This window comes from Amblyomma mixtum, chromosome 10 (assembly GCF_055824585.1).
Source record: "Amblyomma mixtum isolate Tamu chromosome 10, ASM5582458v1, whole genome shotgun sequence".
Taxonomy (NCBI): Eukaryota; Metazoa; Arthropoda; class Arachnida; order Ixodida; family Ixodidae; genus Amblyomma; species Amblyomma mixtum.
In genome coordinates, this window is record NC_143021.1 from 153,671,620 (window position 1) to 153,692,224 (window position 20,605).

Sequence of the window (20,605 nt, forward strand, 5' to 3'; positions counted from 1 at the left end):
CCTACCAAACAAAAGGTAGAAAGGAGAATAGCCTGTTCTGTCATGAAGGGAAGAGTTATATGCAAATGTCACATAAGGCAAGGCTGCGTCCCAATCTCGGTGGTCTGGCGATACGTACATGGCTAACATGTCGGTGAGCGTGCGGTTGAACCTTTCCGTAAGCCCATTGGTTTGTGGGTGGTAAGCTGTCGCGAGCTGGTGCTGCGTGTCACACGAACGAAGAATGTCGTGAACTACTCTGGATAGAAAATAACGACCGCGGTCGGTGAGCAGTTGACGAGGGGCGCCGTGGTGAAGGATGACGTCTTGCAGAAGAAAATCGGCAACATCGGTAGCGCAGCTGGACGGCAAAGCACGCGTGATGGCGTACCGAGTCGTATAATCAGTTGCGACAGCGATCCACTTGTTGCCGGAGAGGGACGTCGGAAAAGGGCCAAGAAGGTCGAGGCCAACACGGTGAAAACGTTCAGGAGGTATGTCGATGGGTTGCAGAAGACCGGCAGGCAGAGTGGAGGGCCTTTTCCGACGTTGACACAGGTCGCAAGCGGCCACGTAACGCTTGACGGAACGATAGAGACCAGGCCAAAAGAAGCGATGCCGCACCCGAGCGTACGTGCGGGACACGCCAAGGTGACCGGCTGTCGGCAGATCGTGCAGTTCTGCAAGGACAGAAGAGCGTAGACGTTGGGGTATCACGAGCAGGAGCGGAGGGCCATCGGAGCGTAGGTTTCGGCGATACAAAATGCCGTTCTGGAGCACATAAAGGTTCAGGGACGGAGATCGGTTTGCAGAACGGATGCCATCAAAGATAGGTCGTAAAGATGAGTCGTGACGCTGTTCGTTGGCAATATCAGCAAGATCGGAGATAGCTAAGAGGCAGGGCAGGGTCTCAGCGTCCTCTAGGTCAGGTGGTTCCACAGGGTATCGGGATAAGCAGTCAGCGTCCTGGTGATGGCGCCCTGACTTGTACACGACGGAGTATGAGTATTCTTGGAGGCGCAATGCCCAGCGACCAAGGCGACCGGTGGGATCTTTTAGTGAAGACAACCAACAGAGAGCGTGGTGATCAGTGACAACAGCGAATGAACGGCCGAACAGGTAGGGTCTGAATTTAGCTACTGCCCAGACAAGGGCAAGACACTCACGCTCAGTAATGGTGTAATTTTGCTCTGCGGCTGAAAGTAGGCGGCTGGCATAAGCGATGACTCGATCTTGACCCTGTTGACGTTGGGCTAGGACGGCGCCGATGCCATATCCGGAGGCGTCGGTGCGAACCTCTGTGGGAGACGACGGGTCAAAATGTGCTAAGATGGGCGGAGTGGTCAGCAAATGGACGAGAGATGAAAATGAGTTCTCTTGAGCAGGGCCCCAGGTAAAGGGGGTGTCGTTCTTCAGAAGATCGGTGAGGGGACGAGCGATGCCGGCGAAATCTTTGATAAAACGGCGAAAATATGAGCACAAGCCGACAAAGCTGCGCACATCTTTCGACGACCTTGGAAGAGGAAAGTCCTTCACAGCTTGAATTTTGATGGGATCTGGGCGTACACCAGAAGCGTCAACGAGGTGTCCGAGAATAGTGAGTTGGCGACGACCGAACTTGCATTTCGATGAGTTCAGCTGAAGTCCGGCGTTACGAAACACTGTCAGAATATTAGAGAGGCGCTCGAGGTGCGTGGCAAAAGTAGGCGAGAAAACCACAACATCGTCTAGGTAACAGAGGCAGGTGGACCATTTAAAGCCACGAAGAAGGGAGTCCATCATTCGTTCGAATGTAGCCGGGGCGTTACAGAGGCCGAACGGCATGACTTTAAACTGGTATAAGCCATCAGGCGTCACGAAGGCGGTCTTCTCGCGGTCCTTTTCATCAACGGCAATTTGCCAGTACCCCGATCGAAGATCAATTGAAGAGAAATATTTGGCACCGTGGAGGCAATCTAAGGCATCATCGATCCTTGGGAGTGGATATACGTCTTTTTTTGTGATGCGGTTGAGGTGCCGATAATCAACGCAGAAACGCCAGCTGCCATCCTTCTTTTTCACCAGGACGACTGGTGAAGCCCAAGGACTTGACGAGGGCTCAATGATGTCTTTTGCGAGCATCTTGTCCACCTCTTGATTTATGACGGTGCGTTCGGCGCTGGACACTCGGTATGGACGTCTGCGGAGAGGAGCGGAATCACCGGTGTTTATGTGATGCGTCACCACAGAGGTCCGAGCCAAAACACGGCTATCAAAGTCGAAGATGTCGCGGAAAGATGATAAGAGGCACCTAAGATCGCGAGCTTGCATCGGAGGTAGGTCAGAAGCGATCATGTCGGCGTAGTCGTCCGTTGGGTTCGCTGTTGATGGGGCCACAGGCAACCGGCATTGCTGAGTGGAAGGTAAGCAGCTGTCCACCACTGATATCACACATTCGGCAGCAGGGCACAGTGTGGCGAGTGAGATGCCTTGCGGGAGCGGTTGGATGGATGAACCGAAGTTCAGGACCGGAAGGCACGGTCGGTTGGCCGACATTGTAAATACAATGTGTGGAAGCGCAATTCTGCGCGTCAGGGCGACGTCAAGTTCCGGAGTGACTACGTAGTGACCATCAGGTACAGGGGGAACAGATGAGAAAGAAATGTAAGTTGCGGCTTGAGGCGGTAGACGGACAAAGTCGACAGCACAAAGACGGTGTATAACTGGGGACGACGACTCAGCAAAAAGAGGAAGGTCAAGCTGAACAACATTAGTGGCGCAGTCAATGAGGGCTGAATGCTCAGACAGGAAGTCGAGGCCAAGAATGACTTCATGAGGGCACTGGTCCAGAACAGAGAACAGAACGGATGTATGGCGGCCGGATATGGTCACACGGGCTGTGCATAGTCCAACAACATGAGCAGTTCCGCCGTCGGCAACGCGGAGAACGGCTTTGGGTGCAGGGGTCAGTACTTTTCGGAGGCGGCGTCGTAGGGCTGAACTCATGACGGATACGTGCGCGCCTGTATCGATCAGGGCTCTCACAGGTACTCCATCGACATGAATGGCGAGCAAATTATGGTGTGCGCGAAGGGCTAATCGAGGATTTTGGGACTGGGGCTGTACTGCAGCATCACCTCCAGACACTGCAGCGTCTAGTTTTCCGCTTGCGAGCGTCCGTAGGGGCCAGGAGAGGAGCGACGGCGTTGGGGCGAACGAGACTGGCGACGCAGGGGGGACGGGGAGCGGCTGGAGCGGGGAATCTGGCCGTCGACTGTAGCACTGTGCTGGGCTGGAGGGGGCGTGTAGTGGCTGGGCTGTTCGTCGTCGCGGTGGGAGCTGAGAGGACGGTATGTGCTGCGACGGGACCAATAATTTCGACAGTGGCGGGAGATGTGGCCAATGCGGTGGCAATGGAAACAAATGGGCCTGTCGTCAGTTGTCCGCCAGTCGTTAGGGTTTCGGCGACGTGGAGTGAAGTACGAAGGTCGTCCAGGAGCAATCGCAGTGATTTCGGGTGGTGGTGAAGACCGTACAGGGCTGACGGGCTGGAAACCAAGGTTGGCAAGCTCTTGGCGGACGACAGCTTGTACCAGAGAGATGGTAGGTAAGCGGGTGTCGCCATCATGTAGATTCTGGGGGGCAGGGGACATAGCTTCCAGCTCGCGTCGGATGATGCGGGTCACATGTTCTGGGGGCGCTGGAGTTGCCCGGTGTCGCAGGTCTTCACATGAAGAAGTCGCAGCCGTGTTGGGGAGGCGTGTGTACGGCTGGCTAATACGCCTGCTTTTGGCTTCCTCGAAGCGTCGACATTCCTTAATAATTCCGTCGACTGTAGTGCAGCTCTTGTATACGAGCAAGTTGAAGGCATCGTCGGCGATTCCCTTCAACACGTGGCCGACTTTGTCAGACTCGGGCATGTTGGCGTCAACTTTGTGACAGAGGGCCAGCACATCTTGAATGTACGACACATAGGACTCCGTAGATGTTTGAGCTCGGGAGGCGAGGTCCTTCTTAGCGGCAAGCGTTCGGCCGAGCGGCCGTCCAAACAATTCGCGGAGTTTCTCTTTGCACACGTCCCAGCTGGTCAGATGGTCTTCGTGTGTCTCATACCAGACCCGGGCGGTGTCTTTTAGATAGAATATTACATTTGCGAGCATAAGGGTCGGATCCCAGCGGTTGTAGGTACTCACTCGCTCGTACATGTTGATCCAGTCGTCGACGACAGTGTTGTCGGTACCAGAAAATGTCCCAGGGTCACGAGGGGGAGAAAGAACGAGTGATGTCATGGCCGGGGCTGAGGTTTGCTGGGCGGCGTCGTGGGTCATGATGAGTGAAGGCAACTGGCGGCCGCTGCGGAGCTCCGTCGTCGGTATACGTAGGGGAAATCCGCACCTCCACCAAATATGTTGCGGAAAAGAATATATTTACAGATATTTACAAATAGACAAGAGCAGCTGCGGGCGGCACCGAGAACACAGTCCGAACTTCGTTGTCGTCTTCTACTCTTCGCACTCGTGCCATCGCTCTTTGTCGTCGTCGTCTACCCGCATCAATATATTTAAAAATTGCGCCGCCGCGGTGGCTTAGTGGTTATGGTGCTCGGCTGCTGAACCGAAAGACGCGGGCTCGATCCCGGCCGCGGCGGTTGAATTTCTTTGGAGGAGAAATTCTAGAGGCCCGTGTACTGTGCGATGTCAGTGCACGTTAAAGAACCCCAGGTGGTTGAAATTTCCGGAGCCCTCCACTACGGCGTCTCTCATAGCCTTAGTCGCTTTGGGACGTTAAACCCCATAAACCAAACCAAACCAAACCTTAAAATTCCATCTAGGGAGAAGTGTGACAATGCTCGGGATAAAGTGAACCGCCCTTGTAGAATCACCATCCTTGCATTGGATGTCACACGCACTTGGCTACACGCAGACCTGGGCAATCATTTTGAGCCTTACCGAACGACTGACATTGTACCAAGAACAAATCCAGGACTGTGCTCTTCCATGACCCACTACATTCTATGTAGTTCTACCGCCAGCTTCTGTGTGCAGCCTGGCTACGCAATGTTTCTGAATTTCCTGCCTTCGCCAAAATCGTATTCGGTTGTAGTGCTTATTTGTCTTTAGCTTAGCAAAGTTGAACGTACATGCACTTTCAACAGATTCGTAGCGCCTGAACACGAGATTTTTAATGCGAATTTTGGCCTGTCCGAACAGAGCTCGCTGTGTTGTTACAATGTGTTCTACGAATACCTGTCCATGCCCGCCGGACTGAGTGCAATGCTGAGGTTCGCAAAACGTTTTACGTAATTTCTGTCGTTTTCATTATCTGATTTTCATTACTGCTCTTTGGTGCACGCCTTTGGGAACACAAAAGCACTTGGTGGCAAAGGCGCTGCTTGCGTCTAGTCAGATATTTTAATGAGGCAGCTTTCTGAGCACCGTTACGCAAAAAATCCGGCATCAGCGCTGTGAGAGAAAGATAATGAGTATCACTCTGGCAACTTGTAGGTATGTGGGCCTCTAGGTCACGTAACCTAGCGGCCACAAGCTGCCAAATGGAGAGTGAGCAAACTGTCCACTGTGAATTAATGACTGATCACTCGTGAAGAGCGACCAGGGCCGCACAAGGCACACCCCTGGGAGCACCTGCCAACGCAGATCATGACCGCTTCACTTAACCGCTGCACCACTGCGCCAGGAGAAGTATGAGGACTCCCACGGATCTATGAACGCAATGTAGAGCTTCTGCATACACACGAACTGGCCCACTAGACTATCGCTTCGTACCCTTACGGCCCAGCTTAAGTGTCCGTTTCGATTCTTTTTTCATGTTTTCTGCGCACCAGTCGGCAATCTCTACTTGACTTTTAGTCATTGAAACAATTCTACTGAACCGGATATCCCGTTTAGAGCTTTACAGCAAGAAATTAAACAACTACATCAAAAACGGCACACACTTCGGCTTGTTGGTGCATTACATGGAGAAATAAGGAACGTGACCAAGACACGGACAGAGAGGACGCACACGCAGCGTTACGGTGTGTGTAGCGCTGTATGTGCGTGCCGTATTGTCCGCGTCTCGATCGCGTTACTTATTTCGTCATGTCGTCCCACCACAACATCACTTCCCTGAACATCAAGGAGCTTAAGCCCCATCAGGACATCGCAGCCTCGTTTTTTCTTTCGCATCTTGCCTGCGACTAGAATACATATTCTTCAATTAATTAAGGTGCTAGTTTAATTGAGCCGCATAGCTTTGAAAATCTTCTGTGCGGAATTTTGCGCCTTTCGGCCGATATCTCGCTGACAGGGGACAATTTCGCAATTTTTTTCTTGTAAAGCTTAGAAGGCGCTAATTTTGTCAATCTTGAGGTCAAATGTAGTGGACGTTGACGAGTCATACCACATAAGTACCAAGTTATCACGATACGGGCTTAAAAGATACTGGGCACTAAGTAACAAAAGGTCTCGAACGCACGCATGCACACACACACACACACACACACACACACACACACACACACACACACACACACACACACACACACACACACACACACACACACACACACACACACACACACACACACACACACACACACACACACACACACACACACACACACACACACACTGGAGAATTCCCACAAACGCTGCAAGTTTCCCACACAGTGCATCATCCGTCGAACGCGGTTCCTTGGTTAAAACATGTTGCCTTGATTTTAAAACATATTTCTTCGAAAGAGGGAAAGCTGTCAAACACATATCGTCAATGCATTTTCGAGAGTGTGGGTGTGGGTGGTCAGTCTATAGTCTTCCCGGAAGCAAATCTGACCGTTGTAATCAATTTCGAAATTCGGAAAAAGTGGAATGCGAATACCAGTGAGCGAGCCTGTACTACATTTTACTAGGAAATGATGTGAACCAAATTGGTTTGTTCACCGAAGGTTGTGGCCATGTAGTACACCAGGGTGGACAAATCCTGCTCCGATGAGGGAGAGTGTTTTAACCCTTTATGAGACATGAAGTTGTGAGCAATGAACACCGGCTGTTCAGGACGGGATTCTTAATCTTATCAGCTTTTTATGAAATATGCAAATTTTGAGTTCTCTAGAGTTAGTGGTTTTCGAGATAAAAGTGGGACACAGGAGTCCCACCGCCCCATGAGTGCGTTTGAGAAAGTGGGACATATGTGTCCCGCTGACCTCTGAAGCACAGTCGCTCAAGAAAAAAAGTAATTTTATTTTGTACAGAAGGGTGCGCTTACCAACAACAAAGTATGGAGAATACAAAAGCCTACTTTCTATGATAAAAAATCTAAAAAATATCGATCTATGTCCAGCACTCAGTCACTTTCAGAGAATGAACATAGCACAAAAGGGCATAGCACAGGATAGCACAAAAGGGCATTATTTGCAGATTTCGTCAGTAAAAAGAAAGATTGAAACTTACCCTTCATGACGAATACCGGTTGAAAAGCGCGCCAAAATCTACTGAAAACCGCACGCAACGCACGCAAGGGGTTCGGTTCGCTTGAGGCACAGGTATGTGCTGCCGCCGCTCGGCGCTCTTGTAAAGAGCCATCAAAACAGCTTCTTTGAACATCCACGAGATGGCAGTAAAAGCAAAAACGAAATTGATTCGCGTGGTTTTAACCACAAAAGTCAGTGTAACCACGAAAAAAGTGGGACATATGAGTCGCTAACGATGGATTTGCATCATCCTAATTCTCCGCCCTGTCGGCATGTATTTCTTTACCACGTAAGTCGTCCAGGAGTCTAAACACCAGCTCAACTACTTCCTGCATGGACAGACTTCCGCGCATGAATGAAACTCCAATCCACCGATGAGCGGCAAAAGAGCTTTAGACTGGATACGCTTCCCGAAATATATGGATGAGGAATGCTGAATTTGACTATGCAAAATTTTTTTTGCAAACAGTACACACAGGACAAACGAAAATGATGTATAAAGCACATTTAAGAACTAGTCAGTAAAAAGAAAACTTTTGAAACTTGTCGTTCATAGTCAACCAGCTGGACAGAGTGCCAAAATCTGCTGAAAACAGCATGCACCGCGCGCAAGTAGAACAGTTCACTTGAGACGCATGCCTGTGTGGTAAGTGCGCCGCTCAATACAACATTTTTATTAAAACAGCTTCCTCGGACATCCAGGAGGTTGCAGTGGAAATTTAAGCGAAATTAATTCATTGGTTTCCAGCTCAAAAATCAAAACATTACTATGAAAAAAGTGGGACGTATGAGTCCCGCTGTCCCACAAAGGGTTAAGTTCTAGGATATGGCGGCCGCAGCTGGCAAAGGACTGGGTTTATTGGACAGGCTTTTGCGCTGTAGTGGGCATAGTCAGGCTGATGATGATGGTGCTGATCATGATATGTGTGACGTTCTGAATACGGGCAAGTGCATTTTTGGCATATAGCCTGAGTAGGCGTGTATAGTGGCCGCAGCTTGCAGAGGAGAGAATTGGAGAGAAATGGAAGAGGTATTTTCCTTGCAGTAGGCGCAATCCGGCTGATGATGATGAGTGGGGATAGGGGAAAACAGTGCAAAGTTGCAATCTGCAGCCTGCGCTATTGTTCACTTGGCTCATGGTACATACAGTACACACGGGTTGGGCGCCACGCCTATCTCCAACCAGTCCCTCCCCCACGTGCGGCAAAACAGACGGAAATAAAAAGCCAAATTAGGAAATTTCTGACACATCATCGAGTGAATGGGTGAGGATGGACGCCAACTGCCTCGTCGGTTCTAAAAGCTGTGCGGCATCTAGCCTTCGTGCTGTTCGGACCGTTCTTGCGCACACACAAACGCACACGTAAGCACGCACATGCACGCACACACTTACACTCAGCGCTTGTTTGCCGCTCTCGAAATTGACACTACATCGCGTACAAGAGGTTGGTTGTGCTGCGGATGACGCGAAAGAGCAACGAGCTAAGAAGAGCTCACGCTTTCGATTGGAGAATAATTTTTGATTACCTCTTTCATTGAAAGTAGCGATGTGGATTAGCTTCGCAGATCTGCACGCAGTACACTACCATGACGCACGGCGCGTAGTTTGATTGCGAAAACAGCCAGTTATAGCAGTACCTGCACTTATATTTTTCAAGTATTCTAGTTCGTCAAATCTACTTTTTTGTACAGGTAGTGCCTCCATAACTAATCGTACCTTTTGGGCTGTTTCTTTCATCTAACTATGCGACCTGAACGCGCTAAATTGGTACACAAAGAGTGCAGTTTATTCCTAAAGACTTTAAGCCCATATTACAACCAAGTTATTTTTCGCCTAGAGACATACATTTCCCCCGATTTTTATTCCCAGGCCCCTTTAAGAGTTCTGCTTTAAAGATATGCCGTCTTTGTGAAAAATAACCGATTTAGGCGTTCTCTAGTGACCTAGCTGTACTTTGCCATGAGGGCAAGTAGGTTGTTCTCGCTCTATGTTTTGTGGGATCAATGTGAAAACGCCTCCTCTGCTGTCATAACTCCGGTATGCGTTAATAAGCCTATAAGCAAGTGGACAGCTCATAGTTGCTTATTCAGAACAAAAAGAAGGACGGAACAACTGTGTATTTCATCATGATACAATGCTGCGAAGACACATGGGTACAGCTTTTAAAAGCAAAGGAGCGTGACACTCCTGGGGAACACAGATAGAGGGTCACTTTCGCATATTTCCTTTGAAAATATTACTTGGACAACAGGCAGGCGAGAAACCAGTCGGCTCTCATTGTTTGTTGTGTTTAAGTCAGTTTTCGTTTTTGCAGATCCAAAATGTGCTGTAAAGAGCTTCACCATAACGACACCTCGTTGCGCTACTCCTGGCTGGCAGTTTAAACAAAACACAAGAACATGCGTATCCACGTGCAATTCCGCAGCGCCGTTTAAAGACAAAACACTATGCGATGCAACTTGCCGAAGCAGTAAGTAAATACAGATTTGAACCAAATAGTTCATTCTTTTATGCCCATTTTATGAGGCTTGATATCATTAACATTCACTCTGATTAACACAATTCAGCATTAGTTGTATGGAGCTTAAAAACATCGCTCGTTGCGACCTTGGAGCGAAAAGCTTTCCTTTATTCCGCTTTGAAGTTTTCCATGTGTTATTTATACCATGTTTGTTACACAGTGTGAAGGTCAGCGGGGTAATGTTTTGAGCAACATTTCTCTAATACGTTAGCATGTAGGAAAGACCCGAAGTATGAGAAAATCATGAGTGGTAAGCAAGAACACTGTTATAGGTGACTACTCTATTTCCGTATAGGGACCAAAGCACGGCACGTGGTGTATGTTAACGAACCTACTTTTTTTGCAAAAGCCCATAGGCTTTGCATGAGCCTGGTAGTGACGACCTGTGGGTCTTTAAAACATCATACGTGTTTCATCCAACCTATCTTCGGATTAATCCATCCAGAACTACCTGTTACAGTGGCTCATATCTAAAACATAACACACGTGACTTATGACTGCCTAAGAGGTGATTGTAAATTAGACGCAAACTTTCAACTTACAACTAATAACTACACATTCTGGCAGCCGTTTTGTCTCTCGGGGTGTAGAGAGGCTGATAAATTAAATATTTTTAAGTCAGTAATTAAACTGACTTCCGTGCAAAACAGGGAAAGTGTTTATGAGAAGCGGACTGCTCGTATTCCAGGTTGCATAATAAAAAAGAAATCCTTATAATTTTATCTGCCAAAACAACAAACCGGCACACGAAAAAAAATACCCACAAAATTTAATCAAATTTTATCACTTGATTTGCGCCTCCTTGCGGCAGCCAAGTCCTAGCGGTAATGAGAATAGAAAAATGCTCTTAAAAGGAGGAACTATAATCTCTATGGGGTCAAAAATTTAAGCAATCATTCTGACCAAAGTAATGACTGCCAACCAAAGAGCCGAAATTTTATGAAGTAATCGAGCACCTGCCGAAATGTCAGTGCAGTAGGCTCAACCACTGTATTTGTCATTGTACGATGCTTTGCCTTAAGTTCCATTCTTTCCCGGCACGATCACTGACACCAGTGGCAGTAGTACAGCCGGCGCGTTTCGTACTATTCGGGAGAAATCATTGGCAGTGTTTTATCTCTTCGCCGGCCACGTTATCCCACGGCACTTGTGGAGGCAATGGTTGTTGAAAACTGTGCCCTTTAAAGGTACCACTGGTTCTTCTCATATAATCTGGAGTTTTGTGAACAGGTTGGTTGTGTAATTTTTAAATGCCGTAATCGTTTCATCATCATCATCAGCAGCAGCCTGACCACGCCCACTGCAGGGCCAAGGCCTCTCCCAAGTCTCTCCAATTAACCCTGTCCTTCGCCAGTTGCGACCACTGTATTCCCGCAAATTTTCTAATCTCATCCGCCCATCTAACTTTCTGCCACTCCCTGCTACACTTGCCTTTGCTTGGAATCCACTCCGTTATCCTTAAGGACCAGTGGTTATCCTGCCTTCGCATTACATACCATGCCCAAGCCTACTTCTTCCTCTTGATTTCGACTAGGATGTGATTAACCCGCGTTCGTTCCCTCACCCACTCCGTCCGCTTCCGATCTCTTAACGTTACACCTACTATTTTCCTTTCCATAGCTCGCTGCGTTGTCCTTGACTTAAGCTGAACCCTCTTTGTTAGCTTCCACGTTTCTGAGTTCTTTTCTCCTTTCACTTTGGTTGCATACATGTGTCTTCATCGCGACGCAACTGCTACACCGCGCTGCATTCGCCGTTTTCTCGCAGCGGAAGCGACAAGGGCGCTCCAAAACTGACGACGCGCACATAACACGAGGAGTGAGGCACAGGTTGAGCACTCTGACTCGGCACGTCATTGAACGTGAGCGCCTTACAGGATGAGTCTGCACAAATGACCGCAAACCGAGCAATGAAGCTAACACAAAAACCGTTGTGAAAGCAGTCTACAGAGGAAAAAGGTAGACGATTTGGCGTGGCTAAGCGTGGATTGCCGGGCAGTAGACCTAGTTACAGAGGCCATCTAAAGAACTTACGTGCTGTGAAAACGAAAGCACTCTTTCTCTGAAATGGTTTTACACTAAACTCGTTAGCCATGAAAGCTTTGGCCTAAAGCCCTTTAACAAAGGCCTTTACCCGGTAGGCATTTACCATAAAAGCCTACCCTGAATGTATTTCTCATAAGGCCTCTAAAATGACGATATTTGCCTTGACGGACTGTCAGTGCTAGGTATATACAGCTAGCAGGTTGTCCACAACCTGAGGGGCAGGGGAGAGAGATAGAGTAAAAAATTTATTTCTAAAAAGGAGACTGGAGCGGATTCTGGGTGGAGTCCTCAGTCCAAGACTCCGGTGGCTTCCGCCGACGGAGCCACCTTCCACAAAGCTGGCTTCAAGGACGCTCGTATGTCCGAATTCGATAAAGGAGCCTAGTAGTGCTACTGCAATAAAACAATGCTTTTCATTCGTTTTGAACTTCCCGACAATAATCGGTATGCTCTTTTCTAACTAAGCGCGACAATATTGGCGCACAAAAACACTCTGAGGGCTACGAAAGGCGCACCACTCAGAGCATAATAGTTTGATTTTGAATTTAGAATGGAACTTTTACGTAAAGCAACCTTTCCTTAGGTCTAAGTCGAACACAAAAAAAACATGCCTAAATTAGACCCGTAGGCATACCGTTCAATATTACCCGCGCACTGCGTAAAGATTTCCTGCAAGAAGTAAGTTCTTCCATACCTACCGCGCAAAAGACAACACAGACTTCTGTCTCGTCTTTAGCGCTGTAGATATGAAAGTTAAAAAGCAACTCGCCAAGCATATTTTATTGTAGAAGTAAGTTCTCTTTAATACGTGAATGACATTGTAAACACAGCGTTTTATTTTCCATTTCAGGAGACGTTTGCACAGCGCCCCGAGCTGTAACTGGATGTGTAGCTGGTTCTCAAGTGGAAGTCTTCTACTTTGATCCCCAATCCCAAACTTGCCTTTATGACGCAGCCTGCGGCTACACGGGAAACAACTTCCCAACCGCTGCAGAATGCGTCAGGACTTGCGGCGGCCGTAAGCTAATTCTCTTTATTATGCTGCCTTACAACCAATACCTAACGCATCCGTTACTCATAAACAATCATATGCGTCTTCTTGAACGCTATTTCCTGCTGAACACATGCAAGAGAGTGGAGACTATGTTGAATACAGTCGGTTATATTTAATGCGGACGGCTACTTAGAGGGCTCGTCTTGATACACAGGCATCGAAAAGGGAACTGGGTGGCTGCAGTGTTTACTCTATCACTTTGACTCGCAGGTGGGATTCATGGATGGTTCTTGAAAAAGAAATTTGAATTATAAATTGTGTGGTGCCTGTCGAGTTTGTATATACAATGTCCGATGTTTAGGCGAATCTCCGAGTTGAGTAGATTTCAAATACGGGAGTAATATAATCAACGTCCATCCAAACACAGCCATACGGCTCCAAAGCAAAGCTGTCAAGCTGTAATGACCACAAGAGTAGTTGCCGTTACGCATTATGGGCTAATGAATATACATTCATCCAGCCTGCTAAAAAGACCGGCGTTCTGGCGCTCCTTCGGTCCTTGTTTTAAGCGGTTCGGAGGTAATTGACGTTCGAAGCAAAGTCAGGCTCAGCTTTTGACTCATTGCAGACGCGAGCTGTGTGAACATGTTTAAGTCTACAGGACGCAAGATATGCCCACTCGGCTGAGCGAACTTCGTTAAGGAGTTATATTGCTGCCTGTGCGTTCCTTGGCCACTGCTATAGTGCCCCTCTACTCCCCTGATTGTAATCCTGTTCTATGACTTAAATCGTTAAAGCGAGTCTTTTTGCGAGTCCTATTTGATTTCTTTTGTATATGGGATCGCAATGCGAAACCATGGCACTACATTTGCTTACCCCACTATTTTCCTCGATTCCTTATTTAGCATGCTGAAAGCCACAGAGCGCTTTCTAGAATAAAACTCATAGGCAGCAGTGTAACTGCCATGCCGCTTTAGGGGCTACACCGATTGAAAGCATGAAGGCATGAAGTCAGCATCAAGCCGCGGTGACCGGACATCGAAAAGAGTGGTATCTGTAATGTCAATTAGTTTTAAGAGAGCTGGTCTCAATAAATTCTCAGACCTGCAGTACGGCAAATCTTTTAGTAAAATGTTTTCACCATTTACCTTAATTCCTTCAAATTGAGCGCGGTACGAGTGCCCACCAATATTCAGAATACTATCTTTGCACCATGAAACGTATGCAAACATTTTCATCAGCTCTTACTGTAGTCTTTACGTTACGGTTATTGTTTCAGTCTCTTTCGATGAGAAGCCAAGGCACTGACTTCCGAACACTGTGTAAACCAGTAATACAACTGAACGCATTATGCAGCTTTTATCTTTTACGAATATAGCACGAGGGTTGAGCACGCGGCTACCCGGCAATTTTGCACCATTAATGTGGTGATGGTCGCCGCTATGTACCCTAAAAATCAGCTTGCCTGGTGTAAACTTTTTCCAGTGCGCAGAAACAGGCGCCCTTAGCTGAGTGCGGCGGCAAATGTGCTTGTTGTTCGCAGTTTTTCCATTTGGCATTAGCGTTCGTGCTCCATTCCAATACCCGTCACAGTTTTTTCGTCACACCAATTCAGAAAATTTGTAGTAAAGAACGTCTTGCAATGCGCTACTTTGCGAATAATTAGCAAAACGTCCTGCGATCAGTCAGAATTTGCCAGAGTACGCACGAGCGTCGGACCGTTAAGCTGTTGCCGTCTTCTTCACTGCACGCCAGACGTAGGACTTTCTGGAGTCGGAGGTCTCTCTTAGAACTGCACTGGGACAAAAATTCACAAGCATGGTGTCGGTATCGCACAATGGCGTCTATTTTGTGCAAGAAAGCTCATGGCTGGAGAAATGAAAGTGTGGAGAGAGTGCGGTGGTGGCTTCAGTAACAGAGTTGCAAGCATAGGTGACAAAAGGTACAACGCCGGGTCTGTTGCAGTCATTCTATGTGTCTGCGGATAGTTCGCGAAGGTGGCGCTGTGGTCGATGCTACATTCCCGAAGGACAGCTTCTATAACTTTAGAAATGAAGGCGCGACCTCTTCCACTCAGAAACTTCTTGGGAGCACCATGAAGGGGATATTATAATGGAGGATGAAGTAAGCAATGGCGTGGGCTGTGTCCGATGGTAATGCCGACATTTCGGCGTAGCGCGTTAGGTGATCGATAGCAACGATGTTCCAGCTATCCAGAGGATTCAGAGGGCCGTACATGTTAACGCCAACACACTCAAAGGGCTGGGCTGGGCAGGGCAGCAGCGAGCGAGCGAGGTGGGTTTCCGGGGGGCTAAATTTTCGGGAGCCGAATTTGTATTTTACAAGCCTGTCTTTTTTTCGAGGATTTGTATTCTCTTACTTTCACACCTGGCATGCTTTATAATACCGACTTAACGCTGATTCAGAAACCAGTGCCCAAATTTATTACCATGATTACCGACACGTTTTTTTTTTTCAGGCGTTGGGCAACCAGCATACTGCAGAGAGCCTGCAAATCAAGGCTACACCTGCGACAGAACAGCTGGATCGTATCGTTACTACTACAACGTTCGTGCAAAACAATGCCAATGGTTTCCTTACTTAGGGTGCGGGGGTGGACAGAACAATTTCTTGACCTACGATCAGTGTCGTAAGCACTGTATGCAAGGTGAGTCAATGCATTCAGAGTACGGCTGCATAGTAGATAAAGTCTTTTTCTCTGCAGCCTCAGATTCCAAAGCGATTTCTTTATCATGTAGAGGAGTTTTGGGGCAACAACCTCCTACTCGTGAGAGGGGACGGTCTTCTGAGAATAAAAGAGGAAATTGTGTCATAATTGTTTTTAAGGTTCAGGATGTCAAAATCTGGGTTCTGCACACACGGCTGAGCAATTTGTGCAACTTTCGGTTCTCTACTGTGGAATGTTGGATAGGAAAAAGATACGAAGTTTCCGAAGAACAGAAGAAAACTGAACTTTTCGTTACTCAGATGTGTGCTGAAGTGCTGTGCTTACACTGTTCCGAAAGCTAATAGAGGCATAAACGTAATTTGAAACCTACATAAAATCCCATCCTTCTCCTTACTTTTTTTTTTGCTTGATAATGTGCTAACGTCGATTCGTACATTTCCGAGAGGTACAGAAGAGGGGGCAATGGTGAGACTTGGGTTATATTCACTACATCGCAATAAAGTTTTTATATAATAATTAGACAAAAAGCTTAATACGGCAGAGAGCTTTCTTCCATGGCAACCTCACCTGTATTCTGCATTCCCAGTTATCGAACTATACATTACCAAACGCCATGAAAGCAATTTGAAATACATATGTCCGACAATCAGTGCATGCGCCAGAGAAAAGCCCCTTCGCTGAATTATTTTGGTATTCGCTCAGAAATGACAAAACAAGCGCGTTATTGCAACGTCTTCTTACTGTGCTCGAACTCACCCCTCCTCAAGGGGCGATTGTACAGTAGCGGTACCGGCTCCAGACACTGTTAGCAGTGTAGAAGTGATGAATTCTACATCAGGTTCGGCTCGACATCGTTGCCACGCCACCTTTCGTTAACGCCTGGTGTACAGACGGGCGAGAAGGTGCCCGTTTTATCTAGAGGCATGCCACCTGACCCATTTGCATCCGTGCGGCACGTGCCAAAGAAACAAAAAAACAGCAAATGGTGCGGCGAGAACAGGTAGCCACACAACTAGAGGTAGTACACTACACTTTAATTCCGACATTACTGAAGCTGTGGAAAAAAGAATTGGAACACTGTTACTCGCTAGGTGTAACTACGAATAGCCTCTTAGCCAGAGTGGCTGAGTAAAAATATCTCGGGTTATGCGAGAGAGACAAAGAGAAAAATTTAATGAAAGGAAACGTGCAGAAGTCGACGGGGGGTAAGGTGACCCTCGCCTGCTACTCCACACTGAGAATTGCGGAAAAGGGGAGAAAAATGAGAGGGAGGGTGCGAATCGACGATGATGACGTCTTAATACAATGAAATGCTTGGAGTGCTCTGGGTTAGAGGAGACTGGATGGCACTCATCCCGCAAAACGTGTAGCACATGAGGCGTATGTCTTCCTCATGCAGCATATGGATTGCACACACATAGCACACGGTTGTAGGGAATGGTTCTGTACACTTTCACATCCCGGCCCCAACGGGTGTGCACTTACATGGCCCACTGCTTCTGAACAAGCGTAAAGTGTACAGGAGTAGGAGCAGTCTGTTAGGCCAAAAGCGCTAAGAGATGCCGGTATAATGAAACATAGGGCATTACGGGGCACAACAAATATGAAGTACTGAGAGGTATTTGGAATGGAATTATGGTGCCGGGTCTTAGTCTCGGGAATGCGGCTTTGTGGCTAAGGGCAGAAATAAATTGGAGAGCTGTTGGAAGAGTAGCACTACGTGCCGACGGCAAAACAAGTTAAGTGGGTAGTGCGGACGGATATCGGTAGCGCATCGTTCGAAGCAATAAAAGCTGAGAATAAAATATATGTGAAGAATGTCTCACGAAATTGAACGATAACAGACGGGAAGTAAAGATGCTTAGACGGGAAGTAAAAATACTTAGAGGGAAAGAGCGTTTATTTAGAACGGCGAGAATACCCGATTGCAGTCTGATTTATGCAACAGTTCCTCGCATCGTGAACAAGACACGTTACTGTTGCTTAATATTTGTTGTCTCATGATGAATTCATTTAAGAGCAGGAGAAAATTGTCCTGCACATGCGCTTAACGAACACAATCAAAACCACCTGTGTAAAATAGATGACCGAAAAGAAGAGTTAAATTTAACCAGCCGGCCTAAGTGCTTACGCGGCATTTGTGGTAGGCAGATTCGATTATGCTATGCTGCAAATCTTTTCGTCATCTCTATAAAACACCTTATATGAAGCATTCAGGAGAAACCTTTTGCGACATGTTTTTTTTTTTTTTGTGAGCGCTTCTGTTACCTAACTCCAAATTGGTAATTGTCAAAAAATACTCACTGCAGAATTTATTCACCGATGCTACGACCACTGATGCTACAAAGAACAGCGCTCAGCATATTTCAATCCTGACAGTTTCATTACCTTCTTTGGCAGAAACATAAACGCTGGTCTCTCTTCCAGCGTCAAGGGGGTAAGCTGCGACAAGAGAATGCGACAAGAGAAGGCTACAAGAGAATGCTACAAGAATGCGGCAGTTTTGTGCTGGTCTGTTAAGAATAAAAACTTCTTAAAAAAATGTTCATTACCTCAATTTTTTTAGGTCATTTAGAAACAAGAAACCCTTTATACATTAGATCATTGCAGGAACTGATAACCAAGAATAATATGACTGCACAGAGATATGGTCATAAGTGCATTCTACTACTGACCACGATAGGACCTGAGCCTTTCCTTCTATTACTCAGCGTCACCGCTCCTGATCCCAAAAATGTTTTTTTAATCCAGGTCGCGACGGTCGCGTTTCGACGGGGTTTAAAAACAAGGCGCAGGAGTGTTGTGAAATGCCATTGCATATTAAATAATGGCATGTGGTCAAAATTAATGCAATGGGCTCCACTGCGGCGTACCTTGGAGCCAATAGCCGGTTTTCTGCTTTTGAAGGGCAAATAAGAATACCAATCCCAATTCCTTCCTTTAGTGGCCCCATAAATGCAGCTGCAAGGTCTGAGGGCACAAACTATCAACCCAAGACCCATGCTGGCGGTTGTTATGCCTGCGGCATCAAAAATGTTAAGTGAAAGTAAAATCTTTGTCCTTGTACCCACAAAAGATATCTCTCTCCCGACAGTAGCTACGTTTCAAACAATTTAGTTTGATAAAGTAACCTTCGCTGCGAAGAATTCAGCATACATGTCGGCGTTGAATGCGCAATGATGCTTATAGTAATGGCGCTGATGGGAAATAAAACTGTTTTAACCTTCGCAGAATGCATACTGACCAGAGTTGAGCATTCCTTGGTAAATTCTTTTAAGCAGCAAACGACCAAAATAATAAAATAACAACGTCGGGTGCAACATGGTAGGACTTGAGTTAACAATACTGTGTGCTTTTGTGTGCAGGTGTGAATCCGACGCCAGCCTCTTCCCGCCATATTCCCAGAAATTTTGTCTAAGCGCATTGTTTCGACGGGATGTTGTTGTGAACACAATGTTTTCGCATGTCGTAAGGTAGCACCATAAAAATTAATATACAAATGTCGGTCAAGGCGCAAGGCACAATCCACTGTAGCTCGGCAACCGGAAGCTTCGCGAAAACGAAATTTTGCTGGTAAACCACTAAAGTTTTGGTTCTTTGCATGTTCCGCAAAATATTTATCTGCGTGTTTTACTTCTTAGCTTTGCACTCACTATCTCCTTTGTTATGCACAATTTGTTATAATGTTGCGTTGCCAATGGCGCTGTTACCACGACATGTTATTAAGCAGCGTTTCAAATTAGCTGAAATGAGCTGTACTTTCTTTCTCCACTCTTTTGCCCCGTTTGTGCTCATTATATGAGCAGGGTAAACCCGCCATGGTGGCTCAGTGGTTTGTGCGCCCGGCAACTTAGCCGGAGTACTAGACTTCGATCACGGCAGCGGCGACCGTGCTTCGATGGAGGCGAAACGGAAGAGGCACCCGTGTGCTGTGCGATGTCAGTGCACGTTCAAGATATACAGGTGGTCAAAAATATCCCGGAGACCTCCACTACGACACATCTTACTCTCTTTGTTCTTTCACTCCCACCTTCCTTCCTTCTCTCACTACGCGGATGAGATCCCCGTAAGGAAGTGAGAGAATTACTGTTCTATTTTCTTTCCTCAAAAATCACTAAATAGCAAACACGGTATCACCTCGTTAATCTTCCTTTGTCTCCTTTTCGGTATTTCTTCTCTAGCAGGGCTTCAAAATTAGCTGAATTATGCTGAAGATGGTCACTCAGCCAAAGACATGAGCACTGAAAAATATATTTTCAAGTGTCTGTTTTCTGCCGCCTTAATCACAAATAACTTTCGTGCCGCACTTCCACCGATATTGCGTATATGCCCAAATTTTTAAAATTTTGATGCCGATTTTACGGAGTTTATTTTTCTGCCCTTTCTCACTTTCTTCATCCCAGAAGCTAATAAAACCTCGCGGTTCCTTGATCCTCGTGCTCACACTAGAGACAGCAGAGAGAAAATAAATGGCTTATAAAACGCCTGCCATATCTCTATCCGCCACGTCTGCTCACTGGTTAGCCTGTTTTTGCGATGAATCCGAGGATAAATCTCAGCCATTTGGACTGCAGTTGGACGGGGACCAAAACGAAACAGTGCCACTGTGCTGTGAGATGTCCGTACACGAAAAAAGTCCCCATGTGGTTGAAATTATTTCCGCGCTCTCCAAGGCGAAGATTATTTCCCCACTTCCTTCACTCGCTCCTTTCACACGGTGCGCTGACAGCGGTTCCGCGCTGCACTCCCACCATGCGCAGCTGTCTCGGCCGTTGTGCAGGTGCTGCCCAGTCACCACGCTGCACTCGAAGAACTTGCTGGACATGAGTGGTGTTGCACTAGGATGTACCCGCACTCACTTCCTAATAGCGCAGGTTGACTTGTAATATCATCATCATCCTCCTGGCTACGTCCACTGCAGGGCAGATG

At 47.1% G+C, this 20,605-nt stretch overlaps 1 protein-coding gene across 1 annotated transcript in view; it reads left to right on the forward strand.

The window, feature by feature from the left end:
* The window catches only part of LOC149327412 (kunitz-type U19-barytoxin-Tl1a-like), a 35,078-nt gene extending 15,984 nt beyond the window's left edge, over nucleotides 1-19,094 (forward strand). The window contains exons 2-5 of the mRNA XM_089564868.1: nucleotides 9,742-9,897; nucleotides 12,844-13,011; nucleotides 15,467-15,655; nucleotides 19,042-19,094. Of these exons, the coding sequence (XP_089420994.1) occupies nucleotides 9,742-9,897; nucleotides 12,844-13,011; nucleotides 15,467-15,655; nucleotides 19,042-19,094 (566 nt within the window). The remainder of the gene's footprint in view (nucleotides 1-9,741; nucleotides 9,898-12,843; nucleotides 13,012-15,466; nucleotides 15,656-19,041) is intronic.
* The last annotated feature ends 1,511 nt before the right edge of the window (nucleotides 19,095-20,605 follow it).